The sequence below is a fragment of the Mirounga leonina genome, unplaced genomic scaffold (assembly GCF_011800145.1).
Source record: "Mirounga leonina isolate KUSES-001 unplaced genomic scaffold, KU_Mleo_1.0 Mir_129, whole genome shotgun sequence".
NCBI classification, from domain to species: domain Eukaryota; kingdom Metazoa; phylum Chordata; class Mammalia; order Carnivora; family Phocidae; genus Mirounga; species Mirounga leonina.
Genome location: NW_023270323.1, coordinates 4314334 through 4335707, shown reverse-complemented (window position 1 = coordinate 4335707; position 21374 = coordinate 4314334). Strand labels below are relative to the sequence as shown.

Below are 21374 nucleotides of genomic sequence, written 5' to 3'. Positions count from 1 at the left end.
ATACACTCCCTTAACCTTTTGATCCACAATTAAGCAAAATCCCAATCATAGAAAATTCCAATTCTCCCAGGTCAGTGAATGCTACAGAACCATCCCACCCTTAGAGCTGGGCAAGAGTGGTTCCTGTACTGCATGTATGGCTTTACAGAACAATTTGGCCCTTTTCCTGCTATACCGAACCCCAAAGAGCAAGGAATCTGTGGGGCCAAAAAGACAGGTTCACTCAGAACCTACGTCTTCAATTTTAGATAATGCTTTTGAGTAGCAGCTGGTCTTTGAAATCTCTGATCACACAGCTCCAAAAAGGCTAGGAGTGACTTTCCCCCAGGTCCTTTGTGCTGAGGGCCAACAGTGCTTCCAGTATCTAAATCCTAGACCCAATAGGTAGTAAAAAAGTTCCTAGGCCCAAGAGGTGGCTTAGCAGTGGAGTGGAAGTAGGCTTGCAAATAAAATACAGTATACCTTGTTAAATTTGTATTTCAAACAGACAACAAATAAGTTTTTAGTACAAGCAAGTTCTGAATATTGCATGGTACATACTTATACTAGAAAGGTATTGTTTATATAAAATCCAAATTAAACAAAACAACCTTTTTTTCTTTAAACAATGTAGGAACCCTAGGTGGGGTCATAGTTGGGCATTTGAGCTGGGTGTCCATATGCATGAGCACAAGGCCACTAATAGTATCAAACTGAGCAGGAGGACATTATACAGGGAAGCCAGGATACAGGCGCCAATCGATTCTCCTGAATCATCCATTCTGACCAACAGAGGAATTATAAATTCAACCTGGCTTTCTAGGTCATTTTCAAAAAAGGACAATAAAACATAATTTATTTTTACATTTTGTTAACTGTATTTATGTTTAAATATTCAGACATACGATGTTTGGGTCTCTATTTTCACTCTTGCCCCAGCTATACAAATGTCAAGGGGTTAATACTGTGTTGCAGAAAATTGCCTTAAGAGGTCAATGGTATCATCAACCACATTTAAAAGATGAGGAAACTAAGGCTTAGAGAAGTTAAATATAATTTGCCCAAAGTCATTCAGCTAGTGGAATCCATTTTCAATGTTAGATCTGTCTGAATATAAAGCAAATACTCTTTTCTAAAATTACATGTACCGAATGGTGACTATAGTTAATACTGTATTGCATATTTGAAAGTTACTGCAAGTAGATCTTATAGCAAATATTCTTCACCAAAAATAATTTACTATGTATAAGTTGATATATCCTTTGATTCCATCAGTTTACATAGATGCATAAAGCTGGTGCATTTCATGGGATATCAAAAATAGGTATAACAAAATCACAATTATTCAGGCTTTGATCCTGAATTTTATGGGTCTAGACACTCAATTCTATAAGTGTGCCCGCATTTGATAAAACTGTGGGTTCATGGTATAATTATACACTTCAAAACACTCATATATAAAATAGAATGCCAATTTAAGCTTACAATGACCAGTGTTTTTGGTAGAATAATGATTTGTAGTAATTTCTCTTTAAGGGAAATGCCAACCAGAGGATCAAATTAAAACAGAAAACTGCCTGTTTAGCCTAATGTTAGAACAAAAAGGGTAAATATTCTTAAGGTAGTATTTCCGTCAAGACAGGGGAATTGTCATATTCCACTCTAAGAATAATCCAGCCAACGGTGGGGAGGCGGTTCATATGCTCTGAAGCTCGAAATACCCGAGTTTCTACTTCTTACTATTTAACATCTGCAGGCCTCAGTTTCCTTATTATGTAAAAAAGGCTTCTTGTAAGGGTTGAGATTGTCCATGTAAAACACCTAGCACAGTATTACCATCACACTATACATACATTATACAAAATATTATACATGATATCAAATGCTATATTATTTATTATTACTACGTTATTTATTGCTATTGTGCAGTTTATTATTGTTCTGTTTAACAACTCTCTTGCTAACCTGGAGAAACAGGCCATAAGCGCGCTTCCCAGGCGTAGAGGCGGGTACGAGTTACCATGGCAACAGCGCGCGCCTAGACATCTTCCGCTCGCGCGTCGCTGGGGAAGAAAAAAAGCCTAAGCTGCGTGTTGCGTCATCACCGCGCGCTCGTTTGGGCTCTCCGTGCTGTTTTGGACGGTCCCGGCCCGGCTACCGTCGCTCCCCTCCAGGAATTATTCTTTCTTTCAACCTTTGTTACATCGCATCGAGCCTGCAAGACTGTAAGTACTAAAGAAAGAAAGAGGGCGAGCGAGTGAGCATTAAAAGAGATGCCGCAGCACCCTCCCCTCCTCTGAACCCTCCCTATGTTTTCTTGATCCTATCAGCTTCCTCTCAGCTGGGATCGCGCCGCGTCAACTTCCGGGCGGGTGCCCGCCAGCACGGCCTCCGCCGCTCCCCTTCTTTGGCCCCTTTGTGTCCCCGCAGTATCGCGGCGCGGGCCCTGGCACGTCCTTTCTCGAGGCAGGGAGCACCATAGTGCAGGGAGCCTCTCCCTGTGGGCGGGCGCGCGGCCCGCAGGGGGGTTAGAGTGGGGAACGTGCCTGCGCGTGCTGGGGTAAGAGGAGGTTGCACGAGGGTCAGCGTGTGGTTCGAGGAAGGCGGGGCGGGGAGGGGGGAGACGAATGGGAGTAGAAAGAGCAATGGAAATTTTAAGAAAGATATCCCTGTCCACCTTCTGATTATTGTGGCCTAACAATGAGGCGCAGCCATAATAGTCATCCTGTGCCACTGGCATGTTTGCGTGCTCTTAATTGCCTTGGGAATGAACTGCTAAGGCTTTGTATTTTATATTGTTTTCATGGCCTCTTTTTCTCTCTTTATTTTCTTCCTGCAGATAGTTCACTTAAAGCTCTTAATTCTACAGGGTGGTGGTTTCGACCAATATGAATCTTTTCAACTTGGACCGTTTTCGCTTTGAGAAAAGGAGTAAGATTGAGGAAGTGCCCGAAGCAGCCCCTCAACCCTCCCAGCCTGGCCCTTCTTCACCAATTTCTCTTAGTGCTGAAGAGGAGAATGCTGAAGGGGAAGTTAGCAGGGCAGGCACACCTGATTCAGATATAACTGAAAAAACAGGTGAGTTACATTGTTGCAAATTGATGTAGCATCAGGAGGTATTTTTAAAAGATGAAAGGCAGAAGAGAGTCTAATATTCTTGATGTCGTACATACTAATATATTGTCCTCCACCTTGCCCTTTAAGATACCGCTTTGGGGCTGCCATAGGCACCATGTACCTACCGTCAACTGAGCATCCATGGCTTCTTCAGTTTTGTATGAGTTCTTGGAATATGGCCCAATGATGGAAATTGATGTCTGAATTTAGGTCATCCTTAGGTCAGAATAGTTGCCACTGGAAGAGAAACTAGGTGATTCAGACCAATGATGTAGACTTTTGAGTTTGTTATTTGGCCAGGTGTTTACATTCATCTCAGTATTTTTCAAAAAAATACTGCTCACTTAATATGAACCAGACTTTACTCAAGGTGCATGAAGACAACCTCTGGACAAATGAAAAGCAGATCACATTCAGATTTTGCCACCATATGACTTCCTGGAGACCCCAAGGGTGCGAATGAGTAACTGGTATTCTTCAAGGTGAAAGAACCATTTTTAACCTCTTCAGCAGATTGTCCCAGACAATGGGATTTGAGAGGAGGCCAAAAATCAGCATTTCCATTTTAGTCTGTGTTCTTTGAACAGTTAACAGGATATATTTGAACTCTTATGTTTTAGGCACTGTGCCGAGTGCTTCACATTCTCTCATTTAATTTGCACAGCAATCCTACAAGATATGCACATTTTGCAGAAATGAGACCCAAGGAGGTTAAGTTGTTAGGAACTTGATAGACCTGGAACTCAAATCCAGTCAGTCTAGTTCCTGAGCATAAACTTTTAATTGTTTACATTATGCAGTTTCTTATGAAGGGTGGAAGGAATATTAGAAGTTTTATTTTAATGTTTATTTTAGTGATACCTTTTTTTAATGCAAAACTCCATATTTCCCAAGCAGCTTTTATGCTGATGTGGCCCTGACAAGATTGGTAATACATATGTCGTTATCATTGGTATCTTATTTTGTTTGCTAGTCTTCTATTTAACTGTACCAGTGATGGCAGACTCCCCACACATTATCTCTTGAATGACATTTAAAAATCTTTGGGTGTAATTGGAACATGGTGGAATGATTTGGTAGTTGAATTATATGGGAATGAGGAGTCATAATTTTGAAAGGCTTTGTTTGTATAAAAGGTTCTGAACTCGTCCAGATTCTGTGGGGAACCACTGAAGCTCAGGAGTGCTGTCTCTTTGTTCGTTCTTTCAATAGGTGTTTACTTTGCAAAACATGCTGTAGTTAATGTGTAGATATCCCAGTACGTTAATATTTTAACAATCAATATATGAATTTGTTTCTTACGTAGTTAGGGCTGGGAAGGCCAGCATGTAGGCATGGGATTTTGAGTCCTTAGAAGTCTCTACTGCTTCATTTTAGTTAAATGGGACATTGGACAAATTACTTAAAATCTGAGATTAACATTTTTTTCATCTGTAGAATAAAAAGTACTTTGTAAACTGGAACACAGTGGAATGTTTTATTTATCAGTATTAGTAATGTGAAATTCTTAATTGTCTTCTAATCAGAAGATGCTGCTATACCTTTTTTTTTTTTTCCTGTTTAAGGAGATTTCATTCATCTTTATTGTTTTTTTTTTTCTCATATGTAAATTCCTCTTATAAGCTGAGATTGCCTTTAGGGATCACATGGTTAGTCTTAATGACATTGGGAAATATGAAAATTAAGTTTTGTTGTGGGAATGGTGAGAATTCATCCTACTGGGAATAGAGAGCTTTAAGAAAAGATGATTGCAGATGGTACTGTGAATTTGGGAGAATATTGAAAACGAAAGCTAGGTTTTGGTTTTACATTGTAGTTATTAGAGATCCATTAAAGCCTTCACAGATAGAAGGGTAAAATGGTGAAAGAAAGTTGTTTTGTTAAACCAGTCTAGCCGTCCTGAGTACTGCACTTTGTTAGAGGGTAAGTTTTGAAGAGAGAGAATTCAATTAGGAAGTAGAAAGAACAGTAGAAATGGAGAAGAAAGAGATAGGAGAGAGATGAGAGAGAGTGTCCTGGGATCTAGCCCCGCATTGGACTCCCTGCTTAGCAAGGAGCCTGCTTCTCCCTCTCCCACTCCCCCTGCTTGTGCACATGCACACGCGTGCGTGCGCGTGCTCTCTCTGTCAGATAGATAAATAAAGTCTTCAAGAATTTTAGGTAATTGAAAAAAATGGTAGTTTCGTACATCAGAATAGGTATAAAGTACCCGTTCTAACCCATTGGGCATGCCTTTAAAAATTCAAATAAGACTTAAATGTCTTGTCCCTAATTTAGCATGTTGGACGAGACCTAAGGCAACTTAACATAGAGGTGGGGAATTCTGAATTGAATGTTGAAGCTTGGGCCTATATACAGGATGAGATACTGAAGCTGGTTTAGGATCCTGACTAGAGATGGAGATTAGGGAATCACTGGTGGGATATGGATTTTGACCTTACTTCCTTTATCATCATATGGTAACTACTTATTCTGCAATTGTATGATAATGCTGTGTTTGCTTATTTACAATAGAATGTTAGGGTCTAAATCCGGTCTAAATCACCTATTTCTTTATTTTTTTATTTTTTTATTTTTTATTGTTAATCCCCATACATTACATCATTAGTGTTAGATGTAGTGTTCCATGATTCATTGTTTGTGCATAACACCCAGTGCTCCATGCAGAACGTGCCCTCCTCAATACCCATCACCAGGCTAACCCAACCTCCCACCCCCCTCCCCTCTAGAACCCTCAGTTTTTTTTTCAGAGTCCATCGTCTCTCATGGTTCGTCTACCCCTCCGATTTCCCCCCCTTCATTCTTCCCCTCCTGCTACCTTCTTTTTTTTTTCTCTTAACATATATTGCATTATTTGTTTCAGAGGTACAGATCTGGGATTCAACAGTCTTGCACAATTCACAGTGCTTACCAGAGCACATACCCTCCTCAGTGTCTATCACCCAGCCACCCCATCCCTCCCACCCCACCCCCCACTCCAGCAACCCTCAGTTTGTTTCCTGAGATTAAGAATTCCTCATATCAGTGAGGTCATATGATACATGTCGTTCTTTGAACAGAATGGAAATTGTAAAAATTACCTGTCATGACTCTTTTAGCTAACCCTTTTAATTTTACCAATATGAATTAAGATTTTATTTCCTACCACTCTCTTTCAGTTACTGTGCCACAGCCACACCTTTTCTTAAATATGCCAAGGACAGTGCCATCTTTCCTTCTTACTCTTTTCTTCTTCCAAGACTCTTCCTGCTGATATATGCATATGACTGTGGGCTTAGTGAAATATTTACTGTCTTTAGAAGCCCTTCCCCTGATCATACTCTTTGAAATAGCAACTCTTCCCCCCCGCCCCCAGTTTTACTCATCTGTTTTCCTATGTAGTATTTATTTTTACGTAACATGATTCTATATATTTGTGTCTCCCTTATTAGAATATAAGATCCATGTGAGCAGAGACTTTGTCCTGTTCACCATTGTTCAGAGCAGTGACTGGCACATAGTAAGCTCTTAGTAAATATGTGTTGAAGGAAGGAGTATTGAGTGATAAGTGGGCGATACTAGTACTTTGTTTTTTTTTTTTAAAGATTTTATTTATTTATTTGAGACAGAGAGAATGAGATACAGAGAGCATGAGAGGGGGGAGGGTCAGAGAGAGAGGCAGACTCCCTGCTGAGGAGGGAGCCCGACGTGGGACTCGATCCCGGGACTCCAGGATCATGACCTGAGCCGAAGGCAGTCACTTAACCAACTGAGCCACCCAGGCGCCCCGATACTAGTACTTTGTACAAATTTTTAAAAGTATCCTTCCTCTTAATGACCTTGAAACAGTCCCATAGCCATCAGGCATTCTTCAGTCATGGTTACTTGAAACTGTTTTTGATGGAGGATGGTCTTCCTTCATCCAGCCTTTGGATATGGGGGCATACGCTTAACTTGTGGGCACCTCTCCTTCCTGTGTTTATTTTGCCCTCATGGTGTCCAGTTATTAATGGTTATTGCTTGTTGACACATTCTTTTTTTCTTTTGACCTTTTTGAGAGCACAGCAGGTTTCGAGGGAATAAAATAATAGCAGATGAGTGACAGAGGAGAGAGCTTACTATGTTTTATGCATAAAGAGTAAAAATAAGAGCAAAGCTTGATCTCAAGGAACACCAGGAGGAAGGGACATATAAATACATATAGTTAAAATAGTACAGTGTAATAACTCGGGAAAATATTAAGCAATATAGAATCACAATCCAATTCAGAAATGATTATTCTTGGAGAGGATCAAGAAAAGTCACAGAGAGATGACTTTGAATCAGTGAATCAGTGCTTATTTGGTGAACAAGAATGAAAATATTCATTGCTTAGAAGAGTGATATGTCTGTGGGAAGGGAGGTTATCTGTGGAAGAGGAGGTTTAGGGCAGGTATAGATGAAACTGAGAAGATAGAAATGTAAACTGCTGGGTTGTGAGGGGACTTTATATGCTATGCCAGGAAGGATGGACTTTTTTTGGTACACACTAGAGAGCATTTCGGCATGGGAAGACCATTGATGAAGCTGTTGAATTAATTGAAGCCTAAGTGTAGGAAAATGTTAGTAGGATAGAGGAGGCATTTTAGGGAAGTTTTATATTTCAGTATTTGATGGTATTTGGTGATAGTTAAATGTAGAGGGTTTAAAGATAACTCAGATGTTTCTTGCTTAGACAGCTGGGTGATGGGCACTGTCAACTGAATTAGGCAGTGCATTTGGGAGAAATATACTTAAACATGTTGAGTTCAGTTCTCCTGTTTGAGAAATGAGGTCTAGTAGAGGTTTGTAGCTCAAAGATGGTTGGAACCTGAGAAATCAACTTTCAAGGGGACATAATTACGGCAGTTAACCAAAAATACCCCCAAAGCAAGGCATATAGTAAAAAATATCAACATTTAATGGTGGACAAATGAAGGCAAACCAATGAAGATAATAAAGGATTACTTGAATATTCATAGAAAATGATAGTACTCTGAAAGCTAAAGAAAGACCAATTTCCAGTTTTGTGTATAGTGAACAGTATCAAATACTGTAGAGAAGTCAGATTGGATGGGGGACTGATCAGAGATCACTTTCCTTGGAAATTAAATGTTATTGTTGACCTTTAGTAGACAGTTTTCAGTAGAAAGGTAAGGAAATGAAGACTAGTCTTTCAAGAAGAAGAGGGAAACAGCTTGACAGTACAGCAATGTCAAAAGAAGATGTTTCAGGATTGTTGAAAATTGAGCATATTTGTTGGCCTAGGGGAAGAAGCTAGTGGAGAGGGAAAGGATGAAGGGAGGGGAGGTATCTGAAGACAGGCATCTAGGGCATAGGAACAGGTGCATAGCTGGACTGTTTAACGTTGCAAAGGAATAGAGACACATTTTACCTGGGGAGAAAAAGTGATAAAAATAAATGGGTTAATCAATTATTTTGAGGTTGGAATGGAGGAAAGTTTTAGTAAATGCTTGATTAATTTCTTTCCTTAGTGAGGTAGATTCAGTCTCCTAAAATGATTGCCATTTCAGTGTGGTGGTCATGTTGAAAGTAACAGTTGTTAATAAGAGAAATTTCAAAATTATTCCAGTTAATCAAAAAGATCCTCCCTCCCCCCCCAAAAATAAAAGCTTTCCAGAGAGCACTGCTCTATCATACAGGTTGTATGATCTTGTGTAAGACATCAGCATTTTTGGACTTCACTTCCTTTGCCTGGATGTTCTCTGAAGTCCCTGCAAGCAGTAAAACGGGTATGTCCTTTGAATAATGGAGCTGAGTATCATTTTAGCATCATGATTTTATAACCATTGGGTGATACTTCGGGGTTTTTTTTGTTTGTTTGTTTTAGGTGTGTGTGGCCAAAATGCAAATCTTTACTATGTCTTTGGATAGTTATTCTGATTTCTTCATGTCTGCAAGTGTTAGTTGACAAACAATACTTGGTAGAAGGCTAAGTGCTGAATTATTGTTTTTTTGGGGGGGAATTTTATTTATTTATTTGACAGAGAGACAGCGAGAGAGGGAACACAAGCAGGAGGGAGTGGGAAGGGAGAAGCAGGCTTCCTGCTGAGCAGAGAGCCCAATACGGGGCTTGATCCCAGGACCCTGGGATCATGACCTGAGCTGAAGGTGGGTGCTTCACCAACTGAGCCACCCAGGCACCCAGTGCTGAATTATTTTAACAGAAGAAAGTACAATGAGTACTCATACTTAAGTAAAAATCTTAAGTACATTTTAAGTGTATACTTTCTTCTGTGTTTTCTCTACCTTCTTACTCTCCATGCTTAGCTATTGTTTTCTTCAAAATAAAATGTTATATATAAAAGATGCAATATTGTATAATGAAGAATATTCTATAATCCTTTAGTTTTGGTGTTTATTTTCACATTTTTTTTCTGCCTGTATATATTCCAGGTTTTTGTTTTTATTTATGTTATATATAATATTTATGCTATACCTCAATTTTTTTAAATGATTACAGTGTCTTATATAGATATAATTCATGTAGTTTTCTATTAATGGACATTGGTTAGTTGGGTTTTTTTTTTTTTTTTTTTGCTATCAAAAGAAGGCTATAATGACCATCCTTTTAACAGATTTTTTAGCTTGTATTCAGTCTGAAGAAAAATTCTTGGAAAAGGAATTGTCAGATTAGAGTGAATATTAGTAATATTTTAGTAATTGCCAAGTTACCATACACAGAAGTTTTACCACTTTGCACCAGACTACAGCTTGGTTTTTAGATGTATACTTTTTTGTACTAGGTCAGAATATTGCAAACCTTTTTAATCTTTACCAGGGAATTAAATTACTTTACTTTTATTCTTTACTTTTAAGGTTAAGTATGTTTTCATAAATGTATTAGCCTTCTGGACTTTTTCTGTGTTCCTTTTTCTTTTTTTCTGAAAAATAATTTGTAAGTTTTTTATTCTTTTGATTCCTTATTGTTTGTCATAGAGAAATTTTACATTTTTGTGTGGTCAATTTGTTCATTTCTTTGATGGTTTCTAAGGTTTAGGTCCTTATCAGACAGGCATTCCTTAGTATCACATCATAAATATTTTCATCTGTATTTTATTCTAGCGCATTTGTGTTAATTTTATTTTTATTTGTAAAATATACATAACATAAAATTTACCATCTTAACTGTTAAGTATACAAATCACAGGAGTGTTAGGTACATTCACATTATTGTGCAGTTAATCTTCAGAACTCTTTTTTCATCTTGCAGAAATGAAACTCTGTACCCATTAAACACTTCCCTCCTATCCCCAGCCTGTGGTAACCACCATAGTACTTTTCTTTCTCTGAATTTGACTACTTTAGGTACATCATAAAAGTGGAATTCTACAGGATTTGTCTTTCTGTGACTGGTTTATTTCCCTTTGCATAAAGTTTTTAAGTTCATTCATGTTGTAGCCTGTATCAGAATTTCCTTTTTAAGGCTGAAAAGCATTGTATGTGTATACTACATTTTGTTTATCCATTCATCTGTGGATGGATACTTGGGTTTCTTCTACCTTTTGGTTATTGTGACTATTACTGCTATGAAATTTGTGTACAAATATGGGGCGCCTGGGTGGCTCAGTCATTAAGCGTCTGCCTTCGGCTCAGGTCATGATCCCGGGGTTCTGGGATCGAGCCCCGCATCAGGCTCCCTGCTCGGCGGGAATCCTGCTTCTCCTCTCCCACTCCCCCTGCTTGTGTTCCCTCTCTCACTCTGTCTCTCTCTGTCAAATAAATAAAATCTTTAAAAAAAAAAAAAAAAAAGAAATTTGTGTACAAATATCTCTTGGGACCCTGCTGTCACTTCTTCAGGGTATATACCCGGAAATGGAATTGATAGATCATACAAGAAACCATCACATGTTTTCCATTAATACCTGTACCATTTTATTTTCCCACCAGCAGTAAACAAGGGTTACAGTTTCTCCACATACTTGCTAACACTTGTTACTTTCTTTTTTTGTTTTTTGTTTCTTTGTTTTGATAGCCAAACTAATGGATCTGAGTCAGGTTTTGCATTGATAACCAAACTAATGGATATGAGTTAGGTTTTGTGTTGATTTTTATTTTAATCTTAAATCTCATCTGGAATGTATAATAAGGACTAAAGAAAGGATGATACAGTTTTCTCCTTTGCTCATTATTTGTCATTTACTAGTCACTTGTTCCAGAATCATTTATTGATAAACCTTTTTTCTTATGAAACATCAGTATACTCTAAATTCTCATGTATATTTGCATCTTACAGGCCACTAATCTATTTCTCTAGTTTTATATTTGTTTACCCCATTGATAATCATGTTTAGGGTCATAATCTAAAATGTGTCTCTTACAGTGGGTCCCAATCAAAAATGTTTAGAAAGCACTATTGTATGTCTTATTTTTGTGCTGTGTGTTTAAGAGCTTGGAGAAGAGAGTTAAAGCCTCATGTTTGTCTCTTGACTTTTTGCTTTCTGTATCCTGCAGTGTTTATGTCTTTCATTATTAGTATGCAGTTAAGATATATGTTATATTTTTGTTGTAGATCTAATTTCTGTTACTAAAAAGTGTGTCTCTCAAACACTTTTGCTTTGTCCAGTAACAATAGCATGGCTTTGTTTTTCTTTACGTTTTTCCCGTTTATCTTTTCTTTTGGCTTACTTATGCCTGAGATGTTTCTTCTTTCTCATTTCATCTTAGAGTGATGTCAGAAACTACTCTTCAGTCTTGTATTTATTAGTGTATTCTTTGTCTTTTTTAGAGCTTTCATCAGAGAAATAGTTTGATTTTAGAAGATGCTAATGGTATTTCTCTTTCTACTGTGACATTCAAATTAAGGCTGCTTAGATTTCACTATCCATTATTTTGGTTACCTTTTAAAACGATAAATCAGTGATGTGTTTTAGTTGGTATTCAAAGGAATTGCCTTGAAAATTAGTTGCCATGTTAAAGAATTGAACCATGTAGAGCAACACAACTAGACGATCAGAAATGGCACAGTTTTGTAAGTCTTCAGGACAGATATAAAGGTTTATGTATTTTCATTCTTTGGGAGATAACTTTTATTTATGGGTTATCAAATTAATTTGGACTACTTTAGTGTGAACTCATAATCTCCTCTAGTGATTTTTGCTTGTTTTTAAGTGGCCCTTAATCTTGGACCCTTTGGAAAGGTGAAACCATTGTCAGACTTAAATGCTTCTTTTGTCTTGTGGTAGACTTAGATATGAGAATGGGTACAAGCATACTGGAAAAACTTGGAATATAAGATTGTCTTCTCTTGTACATACCATTAATGGGGAATTTAGTTTGGAAAAACTCCCTGGAACCTTGGAGTCTTCTTGCATATGCTAATGATGTAGGTTCCCATTACCTTTTGGTAATGAGAAAATACTCGTCTTCTATCTCTAAAATATAATAGGCTTCTTTATGGTCTTTGTACGAAAGGATAGGCTGTTTTCCCTCACGTTCCTGTAGCATTTTGTTTAATCCTTTCTCATGGCACAAATCATATTTCATAACAGTTACTTGTGTACCTGGCTACTTAGCTCTTATTTGTTTCTTTAGGGCAAATTGAACCTTTTTTCTTTAATATATTCCCTACCTCCTGGTACAGTGCCTTAAGCACAGAAGGCAGTCAGCAAATGTCAGAATTTAATAGTAGCTGATGCCTTCATAATTGGTTCAGGGTTTCACCATTCTTTCATTTGTATTTTTCTGTTTCCTCTCTCGTGCTGCTGCTTAAAAGTGCTTGTTTGGCTTGGGTCAGAAACCATTACTTCATTGTTTTGGCCATTCATTGCCTCTTAGCTATTTTTTCTTTTGCTTACTTCTAGAAATAGTCCAAACAGACAAATCTAAGCATTAAGTATTATTCTAATTCTAAATTATTGACTGTGTTGGAAAGTTGATGTTTTTAGATAAACAAGCTCTTACTGTGGCCCATCAGTTTTCAAAGTGTGGTATGCGAACCTTTAGGGATCCCTAAGGGCAAACTACTTTCATAATAATACTAAGATACTACTTGCCTTTTTACTATGTTGATGTGTACAAAAGCAGTGGTAAGTAAAACTGCTGGTGCCTTAGCACAAATCAAGGCCAAGACTCCAAACTGTTGTAGTAGTCATTGTATTCTTAAAATTTTTTAAATGTCAGTTTCACTTAAGAATGTTTTTGATAAACAGTAAAAATTGTTGATTTTGGTAAATCTCAACTAAGCAGTAGGTGTCTTTTTAATACTTTTGTGAAACAAAATGTGAACCAGCCTTTGCTGTATACTGAAGTGTGTACAGTGTCTCAAGGGAAAGCATTTGAACAGTTCCTTTCAGTTCTGATTTGAACTTGTCATTTTTTTCACCAAACACCATTTTTACTTAAAAGAATGACTGACAAACTGTAGTTAAGCAGACTTACGTATTTAGCAGACATTTTCTCAAAAAAGGACAGTGAAAGCAAGGAAATAACCAGCAGCATTTATTGCTAGTGATAAAATTCCGGTTTTCAAAGGAGAGTTTGGATTTTGGACTGTGAGTTTGACAATCTTCTGATATTTCAGGATCAATGGTGATATTAATAAATCTAATTTTTTGATAAAATATCATGAAATGTGTCAACATTTGGAAGATCTGCATTAATCAGCAAGTGAACCAGTATTTTCCAAATGACCAGTGCGCACAATGTTACAAAATAATGCATGGTTTAAAGGTCCATTAAAGTGCAAGATAGACCAGTGGGTTTAAATGTAATAGAACACAAAAGTTTACTCATATGGTTTCAGATTCCACATTGCAACTGACCTTTAAAAAAAACCTACCACCTGTCAAATTTGGGTTTAGTATCGAAGAAGAATATCCATAGTATTGTAAAAATGTTATGAAAAAACTCTTCCTTTCCTAACTGTATATCTGTGTGAAGCGTGATTTTCTTTGTAAACCTAAACAAAAACTATATTACAATAGATGAATTACAGAAGCAGCTAGAACCAAAGATTCTTACAAATATAAAAGAGTGCCACTCTTCTCACTAGATTGGGGGGAGAGGGATGGGATGAGGGGATATAGTTTTCATAAAAATATTTGTTTTTATGTAAGCAGTTTAATAAAGTTTTTCAGTTTCTACTTTCTAATATGGTAATATCATAGATACAACCAACGTAAGCCACATAAGCAAAAACTGTAGGGTCCTCAATTTTTAAGAGTGCAAAGGGTTCTAGTTTGAGAAATGCTATTGTATTGTAACCTTCCCTTATCCTCCATATTATCAAACTATTTCCTCTGTTAGTCACTTACCAGTTGGGCTATGGGGATGTCACTTGGTTCAGAGCTGTGTACAAGTTTAAGGTATATTTTTAGGTAGAGATATGTAGGTATATGTATAGTATATATTATAATATATATAATACAAAATACATAATATAATACAAAATAATGCATTGTATGCATACAGTATATATATATAATGTATATATTTTGTGGTACATATTACATTACCAGTAAAAGCTCTGAGTAATTGAGTACATGATGGAGAGTAAGCCAAACTTCTTTATTTTTTTTGTCTCGTTAACCAAGCACATTAAGCATGAGTTTTAAAAATCATGTCTTCACTGTATATTTTTGTATTATCTAGAAGAGGAAAAAAATGAGAGAAAATCAAAGATGAATATGTAATCAAGTTCAAGAAACTCTAGTTCTCCTAATACTCATTAACAGATTTTTTAGGACTCCCCTCCTCCAGGCATTTAGGCTTTTAAGTAGCTAGCTTTAAAAAGATTATTATTCATTTTGAATAAAGAGATTTTGAAGAAAACAGACAATTGAAATCATCTTGCCTTAGCCCTTCGAAAATATAAGAAAACAGGACACTGGTTAACATGTTTAGCTGATATGCATTAGCTTTAGGTCAGATTTTTGATACAGTGAACATCTAGTTTTTAATTTTATATATGATTTGTGATATATCAGGTACACTTGGTAAAAGCAGAATCCATATTACCATTATACTTATTTTATAGGAATTGGGCTGTAATGTTGTTATTCACATAACTATCAGAATTTGTAAGTGTTGCCATGTTTATGGCAGTTAATATAGCTGTAATTTGTTCCAATGCAGAGTTCTTCATCCAGGTTCTTCACTCAACATTTATAAAATTGTTCTTTTGGAAAAAATGTGATTTGCTTTTTAGTTGTGTTGATAGGACTTCATTGTAGGAAGTAAAGATATATCGTTTTAGTGCCCTCCAGGTGAATAGTAGTCATGTAGGCCATGGTTAATATTATTTACAAATATAGCTCATGAGCTTCATTATAATTATTGCTATCATTTTGTGACAGGTATTGGAGACGGCCTGAGTTTTAGAGTATAAGGATTTAGACCTTTACGCATGGATTTCAGATTTGTTACTTCTCCTATATGACTTTGGACAAGTTGCTTTCTCTAAATCTAGTTTATCTATAAAATGTTGATATAATGTGTACCCTTAGGATTATTGTGAGGATTAAAAATGTTTGTGCATCACTTGAGGACTTGATTCTGACTTAGAAAGTAGTTGTCAGTTGATCGTTTTTTACATTGACTCCTTTGAACTAAAGATTCATCTGGTCGTTGCTTTTTAAAATACATTCACTAGATCAAGGCATTGACTACTTTAATATGAATTTCTTAAATGTGATCTTTTCCTTCTCAAATATGTAAGGGAGAATGGTGGTTTTCTGGGGAAGGGAGAATAATTTTGGAACTCCGCTATTCAAGAGAAGAGACCTTGGTAAAATATTTTACTCACCTGTTTTGAATGAGCCAAAATTTTTAGCTTATGAGGACTGCCATAACAAAATATAATACCAGGTAGCTTAAACAACATACCTTTATTTTGTTACATGGCTGGAGGCCCAAAACCCAGGATCCAGGTTGTTTCTTCTTCTTTTTTTTTTTTTTTTTAAAGATTTTATTTATTTATTTGAGAGAGAGAATGAGATAGAGAGAGCATGAGAGGGAGGAGGGTCAGAGGGAGAAGCAGACTCCCTGCTGAGCAGGGAGCCCGATGTAGGACTCGATCCAGGGACTCCAGGATCATGACCTGAGCCGAAGGCAGTCGCTTAACCAACTGAGCCACCCAGGCGCCCCAGGTTGTTTCTTCTGAGGACTTTCTCCAGGGCTTGCAGATGGCCACCTTCTCACTGTGTCCTCACATGACCTTCCCTTCATGCACACATCTTTTGTCTCTCTCTCTCTCTTCTTATGACATCAGTCTTAACTGGATGAGGGCCTCCACCGAAGCAGCCTCATTTTAACTCAGTCTCCTTTTTGAAGACCCTACCTCTAAATATGTTACATTCTGAGGTTACTGGGGGTTGAAACTTAAGAATTTTGGAGGGGCCCTAATTCAGCCCATAACACCAACATTTGCTTAAGAGGTAATGTGTATTGAATACGGGCTATGTGCCAATGACTGAACTAAATGCCTAATATATATCTTTTGATTTTATGTTCACATGAGCCCTGTGATTATTAGCATCTCTATTTTACAGGTGAGGACACTGAGGTTTGGGGTGATTACATAACTTGGCTAAGAGACAGGATTGGAGTACAAGTCTTTTGGGCTGTAGTGTCCATGTTCATTTAGGCCAGAACTGGGTACTAGGAAATAAAAGCACAGAGAGAAGAAGATGACACTATAACACACAAACTCCTCTTTTGCAGTTCCCACTAGGATCTTGCAAGTAAATTAACCTGTGAAATGGAAAATCATTTAACATCAGCCCTGGTTTGACTGTTAATATTTTCTTTAAAAACTGGTGGGAATTTTTGGTTTTAGGATGGAAACAGTGAACAAATTAGAGATTTTTAGCACATGATTATAATTATCAAAAAACATTTATTTTCAAGTTGCTCAAAATGCCTTTCTCCTTTTTTTTTCTTTTGCAGAAGATTCTAGTGTTCCAGAAACTGCAGAAAATGAAAGAAAAGCTAGTATCTCATATTTCAAGAATCAAAGAGGAATACAGTATATTGATTTGTCTTCTGATAGTGAAGATATCGTTTCCCCAAATTGCTCCAGTACAGTTCAAGAGAAAAAATTCAACAAAGACACAGTAATTATAGTGTAAGCAGCTTAATAGATTCATTCATTATATTTGCCTACGTAAGAAGTTTTTCAAGAAAATTATTTAATTTGAAAAATAGTTTGGTGACTTCTCTTTTTTCTTTCTTTTTTGCCTTTTCTCTATTGCATCTTGGTTATTTTTCCCTAACTTAGAACTGTAGAGAGGTATTGTGTGTGTGTGTGTGTGTGTGTGCGTGCACGTGCGCGCGTGTGCATGTTTCTGGATAACACTGATTTTCAATAAAAAGTTTATAGTGAGAGCAGATAATTTAGTTTTTTTAATCCTCCATAAATAGGGAAATTATTTTAACATGTACCTTTGATCATCTATAATTTCTTTATGGTCTATTCTTGAATCCCAGAGTCAAATTGTTTTAACATTTTTTGGGTACATTCTGTGGAGTAGCACGGAGCTTGTATTGTAGTCAGGTAGAAAGACAATAAACAAACAATGTAGTATGCGAAATAATAAATATTATGACCAAAACGGAAGGAAAATAATGGAGTTCAGGGCCAGGGGTAGGAGGTATGGTTTCTAAAGAGCACAGTTGGAAAAAAGCTTTATTGAGAAGATGATGCTTGGGTAGAGATCTGAAGGGGTTAAAAAAGTGTGAACCATATGGATATGAGGGTGGGGGGGGCAGGAGTGGAGTATTCTGGTCATTGGAAATAACTTGTTTAATGACCCTGAAGTGGTATTATACCTGATGTTTCTAAGGAAAGTAGGGGACAGATGAATCAGAGAGAAAGACCTAAGGTCACAAGGTAAGCAGCAGGTTAGAAGAGGGATTTAATTATCTTAAACCCTTAGGCTGTTTGGCTTTTACTCTGAATGAGATAGAAAGCTAATGAATGGAGTGTATTGAGCAGAGGGGTAAATTATTTCATTCACATGTTTAAAAGGTATTTGAGACTATAGGGGAGCAGTACTAGAAGCATGTATACTATTGTAATAACCCAGGCCAGAAATGATGGACACTTAGACAAGGCTACTACTTGTGGGGATGATTAGAAGGGGTTGGATTCTGTATATACTTTGAAGGTAGAGAGGGAGGTTTTATTGTTGGATTTTGGGTGGGAGAGAAGGGAGTGAAGGATGACCCTAAGATTGGCCTGAGCAACTGGAAGGATGGAATTACCATTAACTGAGATAAGGAAGACTGTTTTGGGTGTGGTAGGCTTCCTTTTGAAGGAAAGTTTGGCAGTTCAGTCTTAAACATGCTGTGATTGGGAAGACTCTTAGACATCTAGGCGGGAGATGTCAAGTAGGCAATTGGATTTGTGACATTTGAGTTTTTGGGGGGAGGTCTGGTTAACATCTAAATTTAGGAATTGTCAGAATATAGATTTGATATTTAAAGTTATATGATAAGATGAAATCACTAAGAGATACTAGTATAGCTGGAAAAGAGATCTCCTGGTTGAAGGACTCAGGCCAGTGGAACTTGGGATTTTAGGAACAGGGAGATGAGAAATCTGTGGAGGTTCTGAGAAGGAATAGTTGTTGAGGTAAAAGTCAAAGGGTTGTGTGCTCAGAAGCTAAGCTAAGAAAATGCTGCAAGAAGGAGCCAAGAGATCGAGACTGTCTGCTGATGATAATTTCCTCCTAAAATGAACTTTTTGTAAATAAGCCATAATGAACATGCCTTTCTCCTGAAATTCACTCTGAAATAAAAAATAGTGAAGATCCTGCATGGTTAAGTGTGTTAGATTCACATTTACCTGCTAAGAACAAGGTCTTTCTCTTACATTACAAAGGAAGCAGTCAAATTCAGAAATACCAATTAACATTGGCACAGTACAGGTGTCTATAGTACATATTTAAATATTACCAGTTAATCCCACGTTCAAAAGTACTGGTTTGTAAATAAGGATTGTGCTCTAGAATGCAAGTCAGTGTACCAGTTTCTTCGCCAGGAAAGTATTATAAGGAAAAATCGGCTCGACTAAGTTATATGCTTAGTAATGTAGTTGTTTTACCTTCTGGTGTAAATTCCTTATCTTGTTATCGATGGATAACAGTGTGAGCTTAAGAACTAGCAGTCAGTTCTTGGACCGTATTTTAAGTAAGTACTTTATAGTTATTTTTTCCTCAGTATCATGTTGGATTTTTTTTTAAACAGTATCCTGTGTCTTTAGTCTCATTTTCTCTGAAACAGTTTCTCAGCTTTTTTTTTGTTTCTCATGTCATTGGCCTTTGAAGGTGAAGAGGCCATTTTTTAAGGAGGCTTCTCAATTTGTACTTAGCTGATTTTCTTCATGATTAAATTTAGGTTAAGTGGTAGGAATGCTACATAAATGATTTTGTGTCCTCAGTGTGTCATGTCACAAGGCACACTGATAGCAATTTGTCTCTTTATTGGTGAAGTGAACTTGGATTACTCAGAAACCTGCCAGCTTTCTCCTAAAGAGTTACTATATTCCCCTTTGTAGTGATTAATCTATTGGCAGATACTTTGACCTTATTCCTTAGCAGACTTTTACTCAGTAGTTTTAGTACCTGTTGATGATTCTTACCTGAATCATTACTTAAATGTGGGTTGTGAATTGGTGGTATTTTAACTAGCATTTCAGATCTTATATTTTAATTATTTGGTATTCTAATATAAAGAAGGGTTTTCTGTTTTTCCCCATTCATTTATTTATATAGTATTTATATAGTATGAGTAAGTATCAAAATGGAATCATAGATATTTATTTGTTCAGTGGGTTGTAATTCACTTACTGTCATTATTCATTTCGGTGCTCAAATTGCTAAATTTTGGCAGTTGAGGGCCCTTCTAGGCAGGCTCTGGTTTTGAGAGGTTCCTGTTATTTTATGAGCCTTTCCCTTCCGGCAAAAGATGGTACAGACTAACACTATCCCTACCCTAGGCCTGAATTTAGAATTCGCCATTTCTCCAAGAAACACTGGTTCCTTTTATATTTCTTTCTTTTCTTTTCTTTTTTTTTTTTTTTGCACTGGTTCCTTTTAATAGAGAATGGTATTTGGAAATCTGGGGACTAGGAGTGTTCTTTCTTTGCTATCAGGTGAGGCAGGGGTTATGTCATTGCCCTTTTCAGCTATACGAACTAGGAAATATGAGGGGAATGTGTGTGTCTTGTTTTTGTGTGTGTGTGTTTAAATTATGAGTTTTTAATGATAACCTTTAATTCTAATCTACCACTACAAGGCTTTTCCTTGGCTCTCCTTCTATATTTCCTTTTCTGACATTGAGAACTCTGGCTTTTTGCAATATCAATTTATTTCTTAACTTGCTCAGTCATCCAGTATACGTAAAATAGTTTCAGAATTGCTGTAATCATACCATTTGACCATTAAGCCTACTAAGTAGAGTTAAATTTTGTTTATAGGTTTATTTTGTCTTTAGATTGAAGGTATGTGGTCAAAGTATTGAGATTACTTAACATTTTCTGTTATTGATTTGAAATATAGTTCAGTTCATTAATTTCTGTTTGTATTCCTTTTAAGGTTTTTTCCTTATCCCTCTTTTAAATTTTACTTTTGAATATTTAAAATATTAAGGCTTTAGAAATCAAAACTCTGCATAGAATGTGCTCAGAAAAGTATTATCTCTCTTCCTTTTTCTTGTAATACGCACTGTCATCCACCTCAGAACTAACCAGTTTAGTTTTTCATCATACTTTTTCTTCCATGTATCTTTTTTCTCCTTCCTTCCTTCCTTCCTATTTTTTTTTAAGAGAGAGAGAGAGGAAGAGTGGACATCCATGTGGGGCAGAGGAGGGACAGAGGTAGACAGAGAAAGAGAGTCTTAGCAGGCTCCATGCTCAGTGCAGAGCCTGGCTCGGGGCTCGATCTCATGACCCTGAGATCATGACCTGAGCCGAAATCAAGAGTTGGAGAGTTGGACACTTAACCGACTAAGCCACCCAGGTGACCCTCTTTTTTCTTGTTTCTTACACAAAAGATAGCACACTACATAAATGTATACATATATACATACTCAGTTGAGCTTTGTTTTATTCACTTAGGTATATATCCTAGAAATCATATTAGTTTATAGAAAGCTGTATTTTTTTTCATATTCCATAGTACTGCATTATGTGACTATTCCATGATTATAATCAATACCCATGAGTGGGCCATTTTGGTTATCATCATTTCTTAACCTTGATGTTGACAGTTTGGGCCACATAATTCTTTGAGGGGCTTCTTTCCTGTGCGTTGCAGGAT

The 21374-nt window shown here is 36.9% G+C and overlaps 1 protein-coding gene across 4 annotated transcripts in view; it reads left to right on the top strand.

The window, feature by feature from the left end:
- Positions 1-2091: 2091 nt before the first annotated feature.
- SMARCAD1 (SWI/SNF-related, matrix-associated actin-dependent regulator of chromatin, subfamily a, containing DEAD/H box 1) overlaps positions 2092-21374 on the top strand; it is a 77298-nt gene continuing 58015 nt past the window's right edge. The window contains exons 1-3 of one of the 4 annotated variants that reach the window (XM_035004500.1): positions 2092-2204; positions 2849-3057; positions 17002-17179. In XM_035004500.1, coding sequence (XP_034860391.1) covers positions 2868-3057; positions 17002-17179 — 368 coding nt within the window. In that variant the 5' untranslated portion in view covers positions 2092-2204; positions 2849-2867. Of the gene's footprint in view, positions 2205-2346; positions 2540-2818; positions 3058-17001; positions 17180-21374 lie in introns of those variants that run through there. The other 3 variants (XM_035004498.1, XM_035004499.1, XM_035004497.1) reach the window with 3 other exon arrangements.